This window comes from Podarcis pityusensis (genome assembly GCF_964106645.2).
Source record: "Podarcis pityusensis genome assembly, chromosome: 1".
Taxonomy (NCBI): domain Eukaryota; kingdom Metazoa; phylum Chordata; class Lepidosauria; order Squamata; family Lacertidae; genus Podarcis; species Podarcis pityusensis.
In genome coordinates, this window is record NC_138028.1 from 30,855,994 (window position 1) to 30,879,193 (window position 23,200).

Consider the following 23,200-nt stretch of genomic DNA (forward strand, 5'->3'; position numbering starts at 1 on the left):
CCATGATTAACTCTAGATTATGGGTTTAGAATTTGGGAGGAAATGACAATTTTTAGCATGTCAGCTGACTGATTATTCTGTTATAAATATTAATGTCAGTGGAAGATTTGTTAAGAAAGACCATTTATTGCTGCAGCCACCAATTATAAATGCGCCTGAATTCGAAAAGAAGCCATAAAATTCCGTCAGACTCTAACATCCAGCACCTGTTCCTAATGTTATGTATTGCTAGTTTAGTCCTCTCCATTGTTCTCACTCACTGGATAGTCTGGTTGCTTTGAGTTGGTCACTTCTCAGTTTCTCTGCCACATTTTCCTTTTCCACTGGGATTTCAGGTTGCTGTTTTGCAGCTTCTTCCACTGTTTCTGGCTGATCTGAAATGAAGTTTGGAATTGGGGGGGGGGGGGAGAGATTCCTAGTTATAACTCAGCTGGAGAACAGTATGCAACAAGGCTTTCCAATGTGTTACCCACTACTGCTTTTTAATATGGTAAATAACTTGACAGTATGTTACAAGCACAAATCCATTCCAGCACTGAAAATTATTGTCAATTTGGTATTTCCACACATCAGCTAGGGAGACCAAGTATACATTTGTTCTTCTATGTTAAACGTATGTAAAATGAGGAAATGGGGGGGGGGGTGTTTAAAAAATACTGCGCCTATATTTCTCCATCTCTCTGTGGGAAGTTATCAGTAACAATGATAAGCAGCAAAAAGTATGCTCACTTTCTTTGGCCTTACCTTCCAACTGGCTGGTACTATTCTGTGTAACTCCAGGATTTGTTCCCAGGAAGACACTTGCTGACTTATTCTTGTGTGTGTAAAAAGTCAACACCTCCTCAAGATCACTTTCGCTAAGATGTGAAAAGAGTAGAAAAGGAGCAAGTGGCAAGCTTTTACAATGTGGTGACAGAACTGAAATAGATACAGAGAGACTCTTGAAGCATCAGCATTGCAGGGGGGTAGACCAGATGACCCTTGGGGTCCCTTTCAACTCTACTCTGATTCTATGAAAGAGAGAGACACAGAAGGAAAAACTAACTGAAGACAACGATAGGTCAAATACCTCACCTGCTTCAATAATGAACAGATGGAGGAGCACAGGCTTATGCCTGCTGCTCCCAACCTTTCTGCATTTGACAGCACACGAGAGGGGAATTTCTATGCATGTAGAATTGTGCTCACATAAATCCCTACACACAAACAGAAGCCCTACATAAAGGGTAGGGAATATCCAGGCCACAGGCCAATCTTGGCCAAGGCCATTTCCCCCAAACCACACCCACTTATCAAACAGCTTGATTGGTGGGAGTGTAGAATTCAATTCTGCATTGGCTTATAGGTGCCCGTTCTGAGCAAGGAACAGGCACCAGCAGCCAACGCAGCAGGATGCAACTCCCATTCATTGGATTATGAGCTTGATTCAAATTCTGCCCAGGGAACAGGCACAAGCAGCCACAGAACGCTTCTTTCTCCCCTTCATCTCCCCTTCATTCTCCGCCATCACCACTTTGAGGAGCACAAGAAAGAAGCCTGCTTTTCACAGGCTTTCCTTGGCTGCACATGCCTGTTACCATTGCAGAATTTATCCCCCACATATCAGCTGCCATGTGGCATTTAAAAATTGTGCTCATAGAAGAGACCTATGCAGTGCTCATAGAAGAGGCCTATGAAGCTAAAGAAAGCCTCAAAATCCAGGGTTCTTTCCCACCTAGGGAGGGGTAAAAGAAGCATTTTGCCAGCCCTCAGTGCCTCCCAAACCACTGAGCATAGTGCCAACAACTCCCCCTCTGCTGCAGTTCAAGATACGAGAGCCTGGCACAATTATTCCTGCTTTAAAGTAAATTCATACCTTGCCTTAGTAACAAATTTGTGAAAGCCTTCAGCATCTACCCCTTCCTCTTCATCCTCCTGATTCTTCATTAACTTTCTCTGAGCCATTTGATCTGTTTCCTGCAAATAAGTAAAATTAAGTAACCTCTCAAACCAGCCTTTCTGCACATAAAGGCTTCCTGTTAGGGTCTATGTTCTACGTAACTTCAAGGCTGGATTACTGCAATGCATTACAGCTGAGGCTTCCTTTAAGACGGTTTGGAAACTAGTGCAGAATTCAGCGACCAGACTGCTGACACGGAACAATGTCCAATCATATACACTGATCTGGTCTAGCTGCAATGGCTGCCAGTATAATGCTGAGTCCAGTCTAACATGCTGGTTTTCACTTATAAAGCCTATGGCTTAGGATCTCAATAGTTTATGAACACCTCCTCTGACAGGAGCCTACCTGGACCCTGAGATTATAATCAGAGGTTTTTCTGCAAGTCCATGCTCCAAGAGAAGTTTGGAGTGTGGTACAGAGAGTGGGCCTTTTGGCCCCCTCCCTACGGAATGCTTTCTCCAGGGAGACTCACTTGTGCCAACATCTTTTCAGCACCAGGCAAACACTTTTCTGTTTTCCTAGCATTTGACCATCTGCGCTGTTATCATAGCTATTTTTAATCTTTTGCTGATTACAACTGTGTAGGGAGGAATTCTGCTTTCCATTTTCATAATCGATATATAATTATTTTTGTGTTCTTAGAAAAAGTTTTGGGATCTGCATTGAATTAATTTCCTATTATAAGCTGCTTAGAAACTCTATAGTAGAAAGTGTTTGATAAATATAACAACAACACTGCTACATTACGTAACACTTTGGGTGCTTTCAGGAAGAGTACTTGCATGGAGGCTGCGCAAGACCTCCGCTTGGTGAACGTGACACTCCTAAGCCACACGGGGACTATACTGATCTTTAGGCTGACCTCTGACTAGAGAAATCAGCAGTGTCACTACAAGCAGCACAGTGACATATTCAAATGCTTCTCTGTAAAAATGTCCAATATGCTTCTGTGCTAGAAAGGTTATCTTTTAAACAAGACCTCAGTGAGTATTCCATGATATCTTCTCCTGCACTTCAAAAACTCCAAAACATGATCTGTTAGTTCAGGTAGCCAGTGATAGCTTCTCAAATGCACTTGTAGCAGCATGGCTATGCCTGAGGCACAGGACTGAAGACAATATTCTTACCCCTGGAATGTAACTTCATGGTAACAGACTTCAGTAACAAGATGAGTTTTGCTTATCTTGCTCAAGACAAGGAGCTTTTATTCAAAATGTATATACAGTTATCTCAGCTGAGTGAAATAAATTTGTCTTGAGTCCAAATTGTGAAATAAACACATCTGTGCCTCAAGACGTTTAGTAGCTTAAACATTTGTTTCTTAAAATCCTGACTGATCTGTTTTTGCTGCAATAAATCATGTATGGTTATAAGCTGATTTACCATCTACTGTGTATCTTTATAGTACAAATGTACCCCCAAAAAATCCTGATTGTGGAAATAATTCTAATGCTTTGAAAATATAAAAATGCAAATTCTTCTGCACTACCCAGATTCTGGGTATTAACTATTCAATACAGCAAAAGCTAATTCATTCTTTGGTACAAAAAGTACCAAGTATAAATGGCAAAACACACATAATGCACATGTTGGATTTACCTGAGGAGCAGGAGGAGAGAGGGGCTGTTTCACTGTAAAATGCACCTACACAATTCACAACTGACAGGGCTGCACATGCATTTTGCCATTTGACTGTGGGCAAGATATAAATGCTCCCATTGCTCGGTCCCAGCGCCTGCCAACCTAGCAGTTTGAAAGTACCCCGGGTGCAACCTAGCAGTTCGAAAGCACCCCCGGGTGCAAGTAGATAAATAGGGACCGCTTACTAGTGGGAAGGTAAACGGCGTTTCCGTGTGCTGCGCTGGCTCGCCAGATGCAGCTTGTCACGCTGGCCACGTGACCCGGAAATGTCTTCAGACAGCGCTGGCCCCCCGGCCTCTTAAGCGAGATGAGCACGCAACCCCAGAGTCGGACACGACTGGCCTGTTTGGGCCGGGGTACTTTTACCTTTTAAGATATAAGTGTAGGTTCCTGCACTTCATTATGAAGAAACAGGGAAAGCGAAAGCTCAAAAAAAGAAGCTTCTGCTTATCCTGTAATATCAGAAACAAAATTTGAGAATTTCACAATACCATCTGTGAGCTCCAGAAGTTCATGGATCACCCGTAGGTAACATGCAAAAAGGTTCTATTCAATCATTACAGTAGGACAGAAAGCAGGAATATGAATGACTCATGCTTCTGCTTTCCCTCCTTCTCTGAAACATTTGGGCCAACCCTAGAAGCAATAAAACAAAATAAGGAGTGTTGCTCTAGATCATCTGCATAAATCCTCTGCTGTGTTAGAACTGAGCTGGCACATGCCATACTCACCCTATTATAGCAGATGATGAATTCACCTAGCTGGTGAGCCAAGATGCGCCTGCGGTCAAACAGGGCCAGGCGCCGACTCGGGAGCAGCATTCTCAAAGACTGTTGAAGATTATTGGCTGCTCGCTTTAAAAAGCGAACAACCAGTTCCTGCCAACAAGAAAAAAAATAAAAGAGTGAGACCATTTGTTTATCTTCATATACATCACTCTATTAGAAACGATTTTCAAAGTGTGTTTGGGTTGAGGATAAGAGAAATTGGGTTGCAAAAAGTCAATAAATAAAAGGAAACTCATTGACAAAAAGGTGCAAAGCAAAAGCCTTGGGATTCTAACATAATCTATGATTGCTGAAAATAACTGCAGACAAAAGAGCATCTCTCTAAGGATAGCAGGCTTTCAAATAAAACTCTGACCACTTATATTATTGTCACCTTCATGCATCTCTGGCACCACCTCTGGTCACTCTCTATGCTCTGTGCCTTGCACCAACTTTGTCTCAAAAACCACACCAATCCCTCCTACTATGCCATCAGCCAATGGAAGGGAGAACTACCCTCCTTTAAAGTGAGTGCTAGAGCAAGACGCCTGCTGTGAGTGTTTAGTTTCAAACATATTCTGTCTCCACTCTGGATTTACTTTTGGTTAGGTGCCCTGCTAGCATGCAAGTAAACTGCTTCATAGCCAAAGCGTTGAATTTCACAGCTCGCCTCTCACTAGCATTATATTAGGCTGGTTTGATCTGTTATTTTAAACATTATTTTTCACAGCATAGCAGACAAAGCAGCTCTCAGAGAACCAGTTTCAATTTTCCACTTGGAAAGAGCAAGGGTAACATTTTCCACTGAGGCAAACTGATTATTCCCAATTCCTGACATAAGGGTTTTAATCTATGAGCTAGATTGGCTCTCTACCCATACGGGATTTTCACAGTGTCTCCATATGGGCTGCCAACTGAGGGCAAGGACTAGAAATGTGGACTGAAGTCAATAAGCACTGTAAGGCAACTGCCTCAGATACAGTACAATGATTTAGCTGCTGTCTGGGGAAATCGGCAGACAACTCAAAGTCATACCTGGAAACCGATTGACATACAGAGAGCTTAAACTAAGAAGTGGGCTTCAGGGAGGCTATGCAAAAAATAAAATAAAGGATGGCAATCAGAGGTGGCCATCACCTCATCAATATTCAAAAATGCTTCTTCTACCCTGGAGTCCAAAGTACACCTCTTCTACCTGCTCTGCACACCAACAGTCTACATTGGTTCAGAGAGGAGTTAAAGTCATTTCAGTAACAGAGGCAGGATGAGTTAACAGGATCTAGCTGTTTAGCTCAAGCTGATGGGAATCAGCTTTACACTAACTGTAATTCAGGAACGTGGAGTAAGATGAGCTGGGCTCCTCCCTGAAAGGAGCAGGGCAAGCAAACAATTTCTTACCATCTGCTCATCCTCTTTGGCAGCCCAGGCAGGATTATGGACCTGATCTCCAGCCTCTTTCATCAGGCGCAGCTGCACACGTTGCAGATAGGCAGAGAAAGCCCTGCGAGCCTGAACTTTGCTGTAGAAACAGAGAGGCACAGACAGCAGTCAGAAGTACAGATAAACACCTTTGTTTTTAGACAAAGAACCCCTCAGTACACAGGGCCAAGGACCATTTTACAATCTTGGCCAGCAACTGGAGGCCCCAAATTCCCACCACATCTGGTTGCCAACCTGGACATGAAAAAGCAGCATCTATGGCAACAGAATTTGCTGCTGGCAGTCCATTTTAGAAAATGAAGTTAAAACTCTAGCTCATTTTTCAAAATAGACATCCAGAAGAACACGTCTGGGTATCAGAGTTCCTCATTCTCTCACTGGAATACCACAGGAGGCTATAGTAGGACAGAAAGTGGGGTTGACTACTTCCCACATGAACATTAGGATAAGTTTGAAACAATTTATCGTCATCATGGTTCTAGCATGTTCTGAAGCTATGATTTTGCTTCTCACGAGTAGTTTGATTAGTCCACTAAAACAGGAAAACTCCCTCAAAAGTGCTATGCAAAGGAGACTTCCCATGTTTCCCAGACTAAATAAGAAAAACTAACTCAAGTCTCAAACAGGAAAGCTTTCTCTCAAAAACAAACCTCCGGGGTGGGAGGTGGGGAGAAACAACATTTGGTGGTGTGAAACTTATACTAAGATTTTGCTGCCTATCCATTTCTCTCTAAACCCCAAGAGGGACTGTGCAAGTTATTCAAAGTGAGCATGTAGGACAATTTATTGTCTTAATACAACTCTACATCATAAAGCAGAAAGACATATCACCCAAGGACCTGTTTGTTCTAACCCTTCAACTGTTCTTCCTTTTTGATCCCCTGTACCACATACCATACATTTGTTTTACCATGCTTCAAAAAGTAACTCACCTAACTCCTACAGTGGGTTAGCTAAGAATAGATAGCAAAGGAAAAAGTAGAACTAACAAGCATACTGTGTCACCAGTATGGATTTCTCTACCCCTACCTAAACACTGGCAATGGAAGTTCTCTATTGAACCATTAGAACACCCTACCTCATTCTCACTGCTTCTTATCAACACTGTCTTCACTTTTGCCCACCAGCAGGCAAATAGAATAAGCCAACCGGACAAGTATACAAACTATTTTAGTATTCTGTATAGCATCTGGTACACTTGGGACACTAAATGAATGCAGGGCATCAACAGTAGCATCCGTCCATTGGCCTAGGGAAGATTAAGAGGCCAAAGCATACGTTTTATGAAGCAATTCCTCTACAACCTAAAAAACAGGGGTGTAGTACAAAAACATGCCTTTTCACAAGCGGACAAGGACTCTGGTTTACATGCTTGCCTCATATTTGCCACAATGATAGTCAAATAAATCTCATTAAAACTCCTACCTTAGATTACTGTTCTCCTGTAAAACCTGTAGCAAATTAAATGGAAGCTCAGCATCTTTTGGCATTGGTTCCGTTTTGGCTTGAAGCAGCAGAGCTTCACGGACAGGTTTCTGTTCAGACTCCTTTGACAACTTTTCCTTTTTGGGATGCTCCACCTGTTCTGGCAACTCTGGCTTAAATTTCACCTGCATGTTCCTAAGAGAGCCAGCTGTTTCCTCCCGAGGTATCTCCAGTTCTTCATCTTCCTCCACTATCTCCTCCTCTTCTTCACATTCCATTTCTGACTTGAGGACAAAGTCAGTTGACTGTGAAGTCCCTGTCAAAAACAGATGTCCAGTTCTCAACATTTTAGGATAAGTAAAGGAAGGCAGAAAACATTAGGTTCTCACATGCACCATATGTACTCATAGAATACATGCTAGCAACTGATCACCAACACAGGAAATATCTGATGTACACAATCTTTTTTCTTTTAGCCCAGATATGGTCAAGATCTACACATGGCATGAGAAGCTAACCACCATTTAAACCCAGACACCAATGTTATAATATGGGGAAATAGGCAGGACTCGCATGTACCTGACAGTTTTGCATTTCCTGGTTTCAGTTTGCCAAAACGCCGCCTTCGTTTCCGTACCTCTAGTGACAGGAGCTTCCGCTCATACAGAGCAGCATGAAGCTGAGCATTACAATCCATAATGTCCAGACCCAGTTCTCCAGCAAGATTCAAACTGCAAAAGACAAGAACAAGGAGATTCCTCAATGCCTTTCCTCCCACCTATATCCAGATAAAACCTATATGCTGGTCTCTGTAGTGAATCTATACTGTTCCTACACCACCAGACAAACAGGACTGAGTTAGTACAAGTTCAGTGTTACACTTCTGAGAATTAGCCAGTCACAAGGAGTACAGAAGAATCAGAGTTACCTACCTGTAACTAATACTCTTTGAATACACACACGGTCACACTAGCGGGAGCAAAGGTTTTTATTCCATTCTTCAAAGCAGTGGGGATGTATGTGTGCATGTGTATTTACTGGGGCTCAGAGAACCATGTGTAACAAGCCATGATGTGCATTAGGCTTCTATATTAACTATACACACAGGATAGTAGCTGGAGGGCCAGGGTGGGAGGTGGGGGGAGGAAACTGGCTGAACAAGGAAGCAGTTTATTTGTTCATACATCTATCTGCTTCATGGGCCCAACTGGAAAGATCCTGGTCTCTTTATGATTATGCAGCATTAAGTTCCTTGGATTTGTGCACATGAAAGCTAATACCAGGGAGGCCTATCCAACTCCTCCCAGAACATCCCTTGCCCAAATACATCTTACAGTGGCACCTTGGGTTACATACGCTTCAGGTTACAGACGCTTCAGGTTACAGACTCCGCCAACCCAGAAATAGTACCTTGGGTTAAGAACTTTGCTTCAGGGTGAGAACAGAAATTGGGCAGCAGCGACGCGGCAGCAGCAGGAGGCCCCATTAGCTAAAGTGGTGCTTCAGGTTAAGAACAGTTTCAGGTTAAGAATGGACCTCCAGAACGAATTAAGTTCTTAACCTGAGGTACCACTGTATTTGTATCCTACTCTACTCCTGAACAGTCTTGTAGCCTCACAGCTCTGTGAAGTATGTTATGCTTAAAAAGAAAAAAACTTGCTTAGGACTACCTATGAGCTTCAGTGCACAGCTGAACAAGGATCTAAAACAAGGATCTGAAGAAACATCTTTATCACTCCCACCATTATAGTACCGCACCAGCTATAAGATATATGCCACATCACTCAGCCTCTGTGTTGAACATTGAAATCCTAATCAAATCAGGGCACCATTAGGCCATGGCAGAAGCCATCAGTTCTTGGACCCATTGTTTTTAAGATTTGTTTTCCTATACTGAAGGGCTGTCTTAGAAGAAGTTTAAAAAGATTTCCACCAAAAATCCCTGAGCGTTTTCCTTTCCTCTTAAAAGCAAACTATTTTCCACTAAGAAGCTGTATGCTTAGAAAATATGTCCAATGGTATGCCAGGAAAGGCAATAAAACTTTAGGAGGGGCATTCCCTGCAATTCCAGATGCCAAGAACACTCCAACAGAGATAGTCACCAGCCAGCACAGCACAGGTATATTTTGCTACTGGTGAATGCAAAGGAGTAATTCATTCCATGCACCCCCTTGTGGGAATTGAGACTCAATTGTCATCAGGCAAAACAATTCTAGAAATGCTGAAATACCCTTTTTAAATGCAGGCAAGGATAACGAGGATACTGGATTCTGAAAACTGAGAACTGCCGCTTAGATTCATATAGTGGCTACAATGAAGTTCTTCACTACTGGATGCCTGAGAATTACAAGTGTGGAGAGAGTTCATGCACTTGTGGGCTTCATTAAAGCATCTAGCTGGCCACAGTGAGAACAGAATACTAGACTTTCTGCTTGGCCTGATCCAGCAGGGATCTTATTCTCTTAAGGTTTCCTCAACAGGCTGCACTGTGCTAACTCAATGGATTCAACGCCATACAATGTTGTAGTAATCACTCTGAATCTGGAAAAGCAATACAATGCATTTTAAAGATCCCAGGTTTGGTAGTTCTGTGAGCCAGCCCTGTGTGAAGGAAACTAGCTGGATTTTTAAAGTTTTGTCAGTTATTCATCTTTTCAGTCTAAAACTTCATTACAATTAGCCTGTGACATTTCCTTTGTGAATTAAAACCTCCCAAATCTTCTCCCCACTTCTTCATCCTGCTAGATAGATACTTAAGGTTAAATGCATGTGACCTATGAATGGTAAAAGGAATGTCGGATATTCGGGCAAACTATGCTTTGTGAAGTTGTGAAAATTTATTTAATTAGTTTATATGCTGGTTTTCAGGGAGAACCACTCATGATTGGCCCACAAAATTAAAAATATAAAACAATATATTAACGCAAGCTAAGGAACAGTAGAAAATTGTAGGAACAGGGGAAAGAACAAAGACACAGTATAAATGATGCTTAATTTCCATTTCCTGTAAGGGAAAGCTAAAAACGACATCGTCACTGACTAGCCAGTGCAAGCCTTGCTCCTTGTGACCAAAATGTACAAAGTTAATTTGTCGTCACTCTCCGTGAGAGACTGGATTTTGCCGTGAAAAGGCAGGGTCAGAAGCTTTTTAAAAAGTGGTTTTCTGTGCCTCTGATATATTTGGAGCCTAGAACATTTAATGATTTCCTGCTCTTCCATGCCATGCTGTTCTGAAGAACCATATGTCTAACCTCAAGCAGTAGGCATTGGTTAAATAAAGGAAGCTACATAAAATAGCATTTTCAACAGTGAAGTAGGCGCCTGGCAAAAAACCCAGAAATTGGTACTACTGTGATTTTGTTTTAAGAGGGGACTGGAGGACATTCGGTTAACCGGATGACTCTTCCTACTAGAGAATATAGGCAGTGCCCTTTGAACAATACTGCCCTGTGCTGTGCTGAGGAAAACCAGGTGCAGCATTTGATTGGCAGAGCCGCCGCCACTCAGCCTCTTCCTCCCGTTGCCATTGCCGGGAGTCTTGGTTTCACAGCGAGTTCTGGCTTCGTGGCGCAGGCCAAATCCACAACTCAGACGGGCCTTAGATCTGGACCCCTGCTCCAGATCATAATGACTGAGCTAAGGAGATCCCTCAACCCCTAACACAGGCAAAGTCCATAAACCATGTTCCACGCAAAAAATTATGTCACACAAAGATATAAAACAGTGTATTTTAACACAGAACAAGAATACCTCACACAGTGAAAAGGAATTCCTAGATAACTGAGATGACCTCAACAGGAATGTCTATTCCACCCCTAAACCTGGAGGGCAACAAGCAGAACCAGGGTGGGTCAAATGAAAAAGTGGACTGGAGGGCATTCGGTTAACAGAACGACCCATCTGGCTTCCATAAAAGAGGAACATCAGGCAGGGGTGGACAATATTCTGGCAGATTGGCTAAAACAGTTCCCTTTGGCTGATTAAATGTTCTATTGCCTTTGTTTGTGGGAGGGGAATTTTTTTTTGCTTTTGTTTTCTCTGTATTTGGTGTTCTCATTTTAATGTTGTGAACCGTCCTGTGATCTTCAGATGAAGGATGGTATGCAAATTCAATAAATAATAAATAATTTTAAAAGTACAGTACTTAGAAGACCTCTGGATCAGACACTATAGGCTAGGTGTGTAAGAAATATTAACTATTATTCCCATGTTTTTGATATTTTGTTTTGAATTAATTCCATTTACTTTAAAGCAATGTAAACTTTGATCTCCTTAAATGCACACAAATTTACTTTTTAATTATAATTCTGTAACTGAAGACTTCCTAGGTCTTACTGGAACAGCCTGTAAGGTTATATGAACCAAGAGCAGAAATACTGGCTAAACTCAGCAACTGTGAGGGTGAAACCCTTCAGCAGAAATATGTCTGCATTCAGAAGCTGAAGGGAAACAAGAGTTCACAGGTGGTTGAGAATTCCCCAACGTGGCCTTTGAGGAGGGCACTGAGTTCACTTTGGCTAGGATTTTTCTTTATATTTCCCCCCAAACTTTGGGGGGAAATATGAAGAAAGATCCTAGCCTAGTGAACTCAGTGCTTCTCCACACATGGAATAATGTGGAAGATGCTGATAAAAACGTTTCATAAGGTTTCTCCAAGATTTGGCAATATTCTCTACTGTCTGCAATGCTGGAATTATGAAAAGAAAATAGGAAGTTATGATACTTGTATCTTTTTGAGATCTTGCTGAGATCTGTGAATTTTCTGAAGCAGAGACTGTACTTGAGGCTGAGTAGAGGGGACAAGAGCTTGCAGCTAGCCCCAGTTTATAAAGCTTTGAACTACTGCCTAGTTGGGATCAAAGGGTATGTGAAGCCATATGTAAATCCAAAGGAGGGGGGGCGAGTGAGTAGTTTTATTACCTGGACTCGGTCCTGAGACATCTGGCGGCGAGATGACCACGTTGCAAGTCAAGGCCTCTAAAGAGTAAAAGAGCAAGAATTGTGTGATTTTAAAGACTGCACCTTTGAACTCTGTCTTGTGCCTGTTGATGATATATCTTGTTAACTAGGAGGAGTTAAAGTGCAAGAAACCTAAGGCTTCTGCAATTTTCTGCCTGGAAAAAAGTGATTTTGGAAACTGGCATCTTGTGCCTGAAGAACCGACTGCAGAAGAGGAGAGGTTTTTCCAGGGATGAATTTTGAAATGAATGGAAATGCATCCCTCTCTCAGCTTCGCTGTATGTGTGAAGACTCTTTAATATTAATGATATACTTTCCTATAGTGCAGAATACAAAGAACATTATAGGGAATTTCCTTTTAAGTCCTACTTAGTTTTGAATTATTCTGCTTGCTAAATATTTATTTGTTCTCTTTTAATCAAAAGAGAGCCAGAGTAGACAACCTACAGAACAAGTGCTTGCTCATTGAACTACACACTACAATGTAAAATGCAAGATTTATTTATTTCATTAAAATTATATACTGCTTCATTATAGAAAAGACTTCAAAGCAGCCTACAAAAAAGATAAAACAATAACATTATCACTAAAAAAATTACAACCACAGTTTAAAACATACAGCCTACTGAAAATGTGAAACAAACAACAGACTTAAACCAAAATAAATCTCACAGATATTAGATTATTTTGTCCAGAAATCAAGATCTGTGACAATCGAATTGCAATTTATGAACTGTTTGTCTGCAGCAGAAATGTTATCTATGTCTGTCATGTGCTGTGGACCAGGAAAAATGGAGCACCACCTGTAGGCTACTGAATAAGATTCTGAACATGGGGAAGTAGCCAGTTATTGCTTAAAACTGTGCTAATGCCTCTGTGTTCTGACCTTACTGTAAGTCATGTTCTTTCTCCACAGGCAATCAGCCAGCTGCACTAAGAAATTCATACTTCTCTAACATTCTGTTATCTGAGCAACTGGTGAAAATGCAACATAAGTACTGTAATGAGTCAATGGGCACAACTAGCTGATAGGAAAGCCACTCTGCCCAGTGTCCAGGGATAATAGAATCATAGAAATGTAGAGTTGGAAGGGACCCTGAGGATTATCTCGTCCAACCCCCTGCAATGCAGGAATATGCAGCTGTCCCACATGGGAATCAAACCTGCAACCTTGGCGTTATCAGAACCATGCTCTAACCAACTGAGCTATCCATGATCTATTGGTATGTTAATTAATGGCCTCAAAGAACTGTTGTTGCTTAATCTGTAAATATCACTACATCTACAATAATTCTTTATAAGGACCACCAACAGGTAGTACACAACAAAACTATAACTATTTCTTTCTTCCTAAAAGATTTATTAATTTTCATGACAAATCTATGTACATTACACTAACTTGAGGTTTCTGAAAGGGAGTGACTCCAAGCTCTGCTTTCTGCAGGGACTGGCCACACTATTTTAAAATTTATATTTTAATTTCAATTTTCTGGAAAACACAACTTAGAATAAAATCATAATCTCTGATAGCCAATCCAAAATTTGTCCTGCTAGCTGCAGCACTATGCACATCCTTCTCTTTCAGTTTCAGATTTTGCTTACTGAAAAAGCAGAACTGGAAAACTCAATAGAGTTTTCAGGGCCACAGAAAGAACTTCCCTCTGGGTCTAGAATGCCCAGGGACAATTTCCTGCTTGTCCATGTTTTGCTGTTCTGAGGTAGTCTATGTTGATCTCCCTTTTTAGAGATTGGTTAAAGAAACAACTATTTTCTACAACCAAGTACCGTATTTTTCGCTCTATAACACGCACCTGACCATAACACGCACATAGTTTTTAGGGGAGGAAAACAAGAAAAAAATATTCTAAATGAAACAGTGGATGTATGTTTTTTGTGGTTCATGCTGTGGCCACAGACATGTGATCTGACGGTGAGTCTGGGGTGACCCAGTGCAAAAATCCTGAGGATCCATGTGGATCCGTGCTTTGTAACCACGTTTTAAGTGGGGAGGGAAGGAAAAGCACTCAAGGGACAAGGAGCACACATGGCGTGTGTGGAGAAGGATGCTGCTAATAATGCAGGAGAGGCTCCTCCCCGGCTTTGCTCCTTTAAAACAAGCAGGCTCTGCTTCTCTCCCTCCTCCCCGGCAAGGAAACCACGATAGTAACCACTCTGAGACAAATCAAGAAAATTGCGACCAACACTCTCCCCCAACAAGCGCAGTGAGGCCAAAACACACACACACAGAGAGAGAGAGAGAGAGAGAGAGAGAGAGAGAGAACTGGCCCTAAAGGCGCAGGGCGCTGGAAGTCGCAGGGGCACTGGGGGAGTGAACGGGAAGCAAGAGAAGGAGAAAGAGCCCTCACACACACACAGACACACAGAATATCAATCCTAAAGTCGCAGGGGCGCAGGGAGAGTGAACGGGAAGCAAGAGAAGGAGAAGGAGCCCACACACACACACACACACACACACACACACACAGAGTGTCAATTCTAAAGTCGCAGAGGTGCAGGGAGAGTGAACGGGAAGCAAGAGAAGGAGAAGGAGCCCTCTCACACACAGAGACACACAGAGTGTCAATTCTAAAGTCGCAGGGGCGCAGGGAGAGTGAAGGGGAAGCAGGAGGAGGAGAACGATAGGTCAAGCACACACACACACACAGCCCCTACAGTGGCTAATCCAAAATCGGACAGCAAAAAACTGCAGGCAGGGACAGAGAGCAGGGGTTGTTTTAAAGCAGCCAACTCCCGCTCTGCTTATCTCCCTCCTCCCCGGCTCCGCTAGCTGACAGGAGCCGCTTACACCCACTTTGCTGTTTCAAAGCGAGCCACGGACTGCTCACGACTGCAGCAGATTCCCCCGCCATCTGTAGGCATTCGCTCCATAACACGCACAGACATTCCCCCTTACTTTCTAGGAGGAAAAAACTGCGTGTTATGGAGCGAAATTTACGGTAACTGGGAAAACTCTTGGTCAGAGACCACATAGGCCAGGTAAGAAGCTTGTGTTATTTGATGAATCATTGTATTTTAATATTCTGCTGGAAGTTACCCAGAGTGGTTGGGGAAACCCAGCCAGATGGGCAGGGTATGTATGTATGTATGTATGTATGTATGTATAAATAAATAAATAAATAAATAAAGCAAGCTTTTGACATTTTGTTTTGAATTCTCCTCTGACTTTTTATATATTGGAAAACACACACACACACACACACACATGGATGTTCTCTGGCCAACACACAGTTTAAAGTAGTAATTGAAAATCACAAAAATCCAGCAACACAATACTCAGGACCACCAGTTTACACCATTAAAAACAGCTGGTTGAGAGTTTAACTATGCAATCATTATAACATTAATATTGGACCTTGGCAAAACAATAATAGCAAGTAACTAATTCAGCTTTCACAACCATTTCATAATGGCCGAGCAACAATCAGTCCCACGATACTGAAATCCAAAGAAATGACACAGACCACCAAAGAGGGAACCCCCTAACACAGAAACACTTTTAAGACTATTTCCCATGCAAGGAATATTTGGCCAGGGAATGAGGATCACAGAAAATGGGAAGCAGAAGGTTACCACTTCCCTCCACAACTACAGCCCCCACCGCAAAAAAAACCCCAATTCCTCTGTAAAAGACCTCGTGCTGGATGTCTCAGTGCATAGGGTACATTTCTCACTACCCCAAACACAGCAATTAGCCTTGAAAACAACCTTCTATTGTTTGACAAAAAGAGTCCCATCTAAAGTCTAAGGTGACTACATGGTCAAAAATACAAAACCAACCTTTTTCCTTTAATAACTTGCCTATACAAGCTGCTTACCGAGTTCGTTTAGAAATTAGGCATCTTCTTGACCCTCTGCAGAACAGTGAAAAAAGAATATTGTGGTTACATTACACTACATCAACATAAAACAGATACATTAAAAGCCCAAGGCAGGATTCGTCTAATGAATCCCATCAGCAAAAGTCCCGCAGAAAGGCTTCCATAACAAGGCTTTTCACCTTCTCTCCTCACTCCCCAAATCAGCTTGGTTGGCCAACTGGTATCTGGTTGGCCACTGTGAGAACCGGATGCTGGACTAGGTGGTCCATTGGTCTGATCTAGAAGGCTCTTCTGATGAACCTCCAGAAGGAGCTAGCTACCCATTGAGGAGGGCTTTCATCTGAACAGCCAAGGCAATTGTTATGTTCTTGAAAACTGCCTTCTTTATAAGCCTGTGAATTACTCTATTTCTGTTACTGTTTGCTCCAGCTAGTGAGCTAAGAGCCAAAACACATTCTACAAGCAACTGCCCAATGGACCCAGTACTTTGTCTACAAGCAATCTGCTCTTCATGTTCACTTTCATTTCTCTTTCCTCCTATGGGTCTCCTTCTGTACTGCAGACTCCTAGAACCACTTTCCTACCTGTCGCTGAAAAGGCGAGAGGCCAGCATATAGTTCATTGTCGTCTTGTGCTCCATATAGGATCTGAAAAACCAAGAGGAAGGGAGTCAGTTTAAATTCAGATTAGGAGTATTTAAAAATGGAAGACTCAGTGAGGAAAAAGTGAAAGCTTATCATGAAAAGTGAGGGGGAAATAGCTTCATCTGTCAGGAATGGAGGAAAAGGTAAGACTAAAAAGGAAGCTGGTAAGAATTAGATAGCACAAAAGGCGACAGGATAACGTTTGATATGCAAAAAGACCCTGAAAGTGAAATTTAAAGCATAATGAATGGTCTTTGACAGTGTACTAAGGTGGGAATAAATTAGCATTTTCATCTTCTATCTAATGTCTTCTATCATTCCAGGATGAAAGAATCAAAATTAGACTTTTTGCTCACCCATAAGTGTCCCAAGTTAATGGCGTAGGGAATATACGAATGAATCCCCCTCTTCGCTCATATTCCTCCTTCACTCGACGCAAGACTTTTATCTGGAATCAGAACAAGCAATGAAAGGCATTAGTACTTTTTAGTTGTTTAGGTTTGAATTGGTTTTGTCGTCTTGATGTAACTTGACCTGGCATCAGTTTTCATGAAAGGTGAGTAATAAATATTTCAAATAAATAAAAACAAATAATGGAAAGGGTTAACCTTGGGAAGGAATGCATTGAGATACACATAATCCCTGTGAATCATTTAGTTATGGGGTCAATATTAACAGTTCCACTTTCAAAAGACAAACCATTTTATTCTTTGTCCCTTAATTTCTCTATCTATGCTGCCAAGATGCCAGCCTCAGTCTGCTGACACAAGGCAGAGGCATCTGGCAGCCAAATGCACCCATTCATGGTGACTAATTGTTCGCTTCTTCTGCACATGTACCAAGTCCAGTGAGCGAATATAGTACATGACAACCCTTACCTCCTCCATGGAGAGCCCCAGCATGGAGCCAAAATGCCTTCCTACTGTTTTCTCCTTTGCTGAGGGCGTAAGGTTTTTCATCTCAGCATCACTGGCAGACAGCGGCCGAGAACGCTGTAGAATCACAATGAGAAACCTGATTTTAGCATTTCCCCTCCTTCTAATCTTATTCCAATTATTTTTAACGGGGTTTCAAATACCAAAGTCATTTGCCCAGCAAGAGACATCACTCTCCAGGCATCAGAACCAGGAGTCACACTCAAGAGGCAGAAGAATCCAAGGGCACCAATGCCAGGATTCACACTCTCTGCCTCCAACTATAGCAAGTCCACACCCCATTCAATACCAAAGCCAAACTTCACATTCCCAGTGTTTGACCACAGAACCACACCCCAAAATAGCAGGAGCCAGCATTCACAGCTTCTGTCTCTATGGGCAAAACATGACACATATTCCTGGCTCTGGTACCTGGGGGGTAACATTTCCAACTCTCAATTGCTGGATAACCCATGTATTGTAGTAGTAACCTGCTTAGGAGATGAAGCTGCAGTAAGGAAAAGAAATGCAGCTCATCTGTATTTACACTAGTTCCAAGTGTTAAAATGATCACAGCTAAAGATCTTTACTGAGCCAGAAGATTGCATATCCTGCATTCAGCTCTCACGTCACAAGGCTGTTTGAGTTAGTAATGGGCAAGTACAAAATACAAACAAAAGGGTGGGGGAGCAGAAGCTGAAATCCAGGCAAGACATTTTTGACCTAGCTGCACTGTCAAAGCTGAAAACAAAAGGTATTTAAAGACCTTGAGATAATAAGTTCCTGTGATGGGACGATGAGCTGCTTGTGTGTAAAATCCTAGTCCCTCAGAGTTTGGTCAAGTTTGCAAACCTCTGTCTGTAACGGAGCCCCTTAAACATGGCTCCGTCAGTCGCTGGCAGATTCCGACAGTGGTTGCTTTCGGAATCGCTTCCAACATAAAAGCTCCTTAACGGAAACACGTCTTCTGGACTCTCTGCGTGACAGTTTCCGGCGAGGAGTGGGTGTCCCTACAGGAGGTCCTGAAACCTCCCCACTGTTTTCGCTGGAAGTGTCTCTGAGCCATCCCTCCAGCTCCCTTTCCCTCAGCCCAGCTCCTCTCCCCCTACTGGTTCCCTCTTCAGCTGCTGAGTCTCTCCCAACCTGTGTGAGCCCTTTCACTTCCCTTCCTTCCGATGGCAGTTCCCTGACATCCACCTCCCCTCCAGGGCCCCCTTCATCCCCTCTCGCCCCCTCCTCTACGGGCGGTGAGGAGGCAAAACCCCGGAATGAACTTCCTTCATCTTCCGATGTCCCGAACACTTCTCTCCACCTGTTGCGGTTCCTGGTCTCGAAGTACTCCTCCTCCTCAGAGTCCATCTCCCCTTCCCCTTCCGATTCCGAGAATCCTTCCAACTCCTCCTCCTCATCGGTGGTCCCAAAGTATTCCCTCCGGAACCTCTCCACAGGCTGAGGTTTCCTTGGGAACCTTTGATGGAACGTTTCTATCAATACCTCGTCATTGATATCTTCTGCCATTACCCAAGTGTTTTCTGACTCCGGTTCTCCTTCCCACGCTACCAAATACTCCACCTGATCCCCCTTCCACCTGGCGTCGAGGATTTCTGCCACATGGCTGCTGCATTCCCTTTCTTCTATGACCGGTCCCCGAGTGGCCATCCCTTCTCGTCCCCCCTCATACGGTGACAGTAACGACCTGTGAAATACTGGGTGCAGTTTCATGTGGTTGGGTAACCGGAGCCTGAAAGCCACTGGGTTGACCTGTTGAATGACCTCAAAGGGACCCAATCTCCTGGGTCTTAATTTCTTACAACCTCCTTTGAACGGCAACCCTTGGGTTGACAGCCACACCCTATCTCCCACCCTTAAGGTTTCACCTTCCCTTCGGTTCTTGTCTGCCTGCCTCTTGTATTCTTCCTTCGCCCTTTCTAAGTTGAGTTGGAGCTGACGATGGATTGCTTCCATTTCTTCTACAAAATGCTCGGCTGCCGGGACACCCCATCTCTCCCCTTCTCCCCCTGGGAAAGCCCTGGGATGACACCCATAATTAGCCAAGAAGGGGCTCATCCCTGTGGACACATTCTCGGCATTGTTGTAGGCAAATTCCGCCAGCGCCAACTTTTCTACCCAGTCATTCTCTCTGTCATTGACATAACACCTCAGGTATTGCTGGAGGACCCCGTTTGCTCTTTCCGCCTGCCCGTTGGTTTCAGGGTGCCGGGCAGTCGAAAAGTTGACCTCCACCTGCAGTAAGCTCATGAGCTTCCTCCAGAACCTGGAAGTAAATTGTTTTCCTCGGTCTGAGACCACCCTCAATGGCACCCCGTGCAACCTAAAAATGTGTTCTACAAATAACTTCGCTGTCTCTTCCGCCGTGACTGCATGCGAGCAGGCTACAAAGTGGCACATCTTTGTTAGTAGGTCTACCACCACCATGATGGCTGTTTTCCCCTTGGACTTCGGCAGATCAGTCATAAAATCTATCGACACTGCCTCCCAAGGTCGTTCTGGGGTTGGTAAGGGTTCTAATAGCCCCGCCGGTGCCCGCCTCTCCCCTTTGGCTCGCTGGCATTGCTCACACCCTCTTACATACTCCCGTACATCTTCCCTCACCTTAGGCCACCAAAATTCCCTGGTGACCAACCACATGGTTTTGTGTTGTCCAAAATGCCCCGCCGTGGGGCTGTCGTGCAACTGCTTGAGTACCCTCCCCCTTAAGTCTCCTTCAGGGATATACAGTGCCCCTTTGTAATACAAAGCTCCATTTCTTTCCTCGAAACCCCCTGGTTCCTCTCCCTCACCCCTAAGACCTCTGAGCTTATTCTGGGCGTATTCATCATTCTCTGTTTCCTCTACCAGTTCTCTTTGTCCCACCAATGCCGCCCCACACACCCAGCGGTCCTCTGGAATGACATGTCTCTCTTCGGGTGCTCCCTCCTCCTCCAAATATTCAGGTTTGCGTGAGAGAGCGTCCGCCCTAATGTTCTCTGGGCCTGGCACGTAACAAATCTCAAAGTTAAATTTGGAGAACTCCTGGGCCCATCTCACTTGCCGTTGGTTGAGCACTCGTGCCGTCCTCCAATACTCTAGGTTCTTGTGGTCAGTGCACACTCGCACCTTATGTTGTGCGCCAATTAGCAGGTGCCTCCATCTCCGGAACGCCTCATGAATGGCTAGTAGTTCTCGGTCATACACCGTGTAGTTCCTCTCGGATTTGTTCAGCTTTCGCGAAAAAAAGGCACACGGTCTCCACTCTGACTCCTCCTTCCCTGGCTGCAGAAGCACCGCCCCAATCGCTCTGTCTGATGCGTCAGTTTCCACTCTCATCGGTTTTTGTAAATCCACATGCAGGAGTTGTTGTTCCGAGGCGAAGGCCCTTTTTAGTTCCTCAAATGCTCGCTCCGCCTCCTCAGTCCAAACGAACTTCTTCTTACTGCTGAGACAGTCCGTAATGGGCGCCGTCAGGTGGGCAAAGTTTCGGATGAACTTACGATAGAAGTTCCCAAATCCTAGGAACCTCTGCACATCCTTCCTTGTTTTGGGTGTTTTCCATTCCAGCACCGCCTGGACCTTGCCGGGATCCATGGCCAATCCCTTGTCTGACAGGCGATACCCCAGGAATTCCACCTCCTTGGTATGAAACTGACACTTCTCCAGTTTCACCCACAGCTGGTTGGCTTGCAGCCTGCTCAACACTTCTCTGACGTCTCTCACATGCTGCTCCTCATTCTCAGAATACACCAACACGTCGTCTAAGAAGGCCACACAATTCTTGTAAAGCAAAGGCCCCAGGACGTGGTTCATAAACGATTGAAAGCACGCGGAGCCTCCTTGTAGGCCGAAGGGCATAACTAAATATTCAAATGCCCCCAAAGGGGTGAACATGGTGGTTTTCCATTCATCCCCCTTCCTTATTCGTATCAGGTTGTACGCCCCCCTTAGGTCCAGTTTAGTAAAAATCTTTCCCTTCCTGACCCTTGTCAAAATGTCGTCAATCCTGGGCATAGGGAAAGCCACTGGTTCTGACACTGCATTTAAGGCCCTGAAGTCACACACAAGCCTCGGCTTGTTCGTGTTTTTTTTATCCACAAAAAACACTGGGCTGCCCCCCACCGCCCTGGACTCTCTGATGAACCCTCTCTTCAGGTTCTTGTCAATGAACTCTCTTAGCTCCTGCATCTCTCTGTCTGACATGGCGTACAGCTTGCCTACAGGGAGCTGTGCCCCAGGGAGTAAATTGATTTGACAGTCAAAGGGTCTATGCGGGGGTAATTGGTCAGCTTCCCTTTCGCTGAAGACGTCGCGGAGATCTGCGTATTGTCGTGGTACCTTCACGTTCTCCGTTACTTCAGTCCCTGCTAGGGTGGCTTGGGCCCCTGCCAAACCCTTTCCCTCTTTGCAGTGTTCTAAGCAATGTGCTGAACCAAAAGAAACCACTCTCTGATGCCAGCCCACCAGCGGATCATGTAACGCTAGCCAGCTCATCCCCAATATAATGGGAGCTCCTCCCAAGGTGGCCACATTAAACGCTATCAGTTCGGTGTGCCTTGCCACCTTCATTATCATTGGGACGGTCTGCAAGCTGACTTCTCCTCCCAACAGCTCCCTGCCATCGATCGTGGTCACCTGCAGGGGGTTGCTTAAAGGGATCGTCTGTATCTGGTGTTCAGCTGCAAACTCTTTGCTCATGAAATTGCAGGAGCTGCCTGAGTCCAACAGCGCCTTTATCTTTAGAGGGTGTCCGTTTGGCAGCTCTAGCGCCACTTCTATCACTAGGGCGGGTTTAGGAGGTTCTGGCGTGGGCACTTTCACTGCTCTTTGGCCTGACTGCTGTGCCCCGACGGTGGCAGCCAGGCGTTGGCTTTTACTTGCTTCGGTATTTCTTCCTCTCTTCCCTCCACAGCTCCTACCATCCCTTGCCATTCCTTCCTCTGGGGGCAGACTCTGGCAAAGTGACCTGGCTGTTGGCAGAGATAGCATTTCCGGGCGCCTTTTCCCTCCTTCTTTCCCCCCTCACTGGGCTTTGAAACTGCGCGCGCGCGCGCTGTTCCGATTTCCATCGGCTCTGCCGGCGGGAAAGTTGGCTCTGGAATGTCTGGAATGCGGAACTCCTTCCAACGTTCCCCCTTCCCTTCCCGCCTCTCCAATGCTCTCGCCTCCTGGCGCGCTCCTATGGTCAGCGCTGATTTGGTCAGCTGGTCCATAGACTCCGCCCTGGGCGCCCGGGAAAGTTCGTCTTTCACAGCCGAAGAAAGCCCTTCTTCAAAAAGCATTTGAATGGGTTCCGCCGATAGATCCCACCCCAATTTATGGATCAACATGGTGAATTCAGTCCAGTACTCACGGACAGATCGGCTCCCCTGTTTGCAAGCCATTAACTGTCTGCGGACCACTCCCTGTTCAATATCGCTGGAAAACATCAGATCCATGGCGCGAAAGAACTTCATCGTGTCCTTTAGGACGTCACTATTCGCTGCCATCAGGGGTCTAACCCAGTCTCTCGCCCCCTTTTCAAGATGCCCAATCACGAAAGCCACTCTTGATTCCTCGTCAGGGAATTCATCAAACTGCAGATTGAGGGCATATTGCATCTCTGTCCGAAAGCCATGATAGTCTTTGGGCTCCCCCC

The 23,200-nt window shown here is 44.4% G+C and overlaps 1 protein-coding gene across 4 annotated transcripts in view; it reads right to left on the reverse strand.

The window, feature by feature from the left end:
- The window catches only part of TTLL5 (tubulin tyrosine ligase like 5), a 120,846-nt gene that overhangs the window by 53,065 nt on the left and 44,581 nt on the right, over nt 1–23,200 (reverse strand). For all 4 annotated transcript variants that reach the window (XM_080977669.1, XM_080977671.1, XM_080977670.1 and 1 more), the window contains exons 17-28: nt 17,536–17,649; nt 17,014–17,105; nt 16,598–16,660; nt 16,011–16,046; nt 12,136–12,192; nt 7,795–7,946; nt 7,216–7,531; nt 5,749–5,869; nt 4,315–4,461; nt 1,856–1,956; nt 745–857; nt 261–374 (exon numbers count right to left, since the gene is read on the reverse strand). In XM_080977669.1, the coding sequence (XP_080833795.1) occupies nt 261–374; nt 745–857; nt 1,856–1,956; nt 4,315–4,461; nt 5,749–5,869; nt 7,216–7,531; nt 7,795–7,946; nt 12,136–12,192; nt 16,011–16,046; nt 16,598–16,660; nt 17,014–17,105; nt 17,536–17,649 (1,426 nt within the window). The remainder of the gene's footprint in view (nt 1–260; nt 375–744; nt 858–1,855; nt 1,957–4,314; nt 4,462–5,748; nt 5,870–7,215; nt 7,532–7,794; nt 7,947–12,135; nt 12,193–16,010; nt 16,047–16,597; nt 16,661–17,013; nt 17,106–17,535; nt 17,650–23,200) is intronic.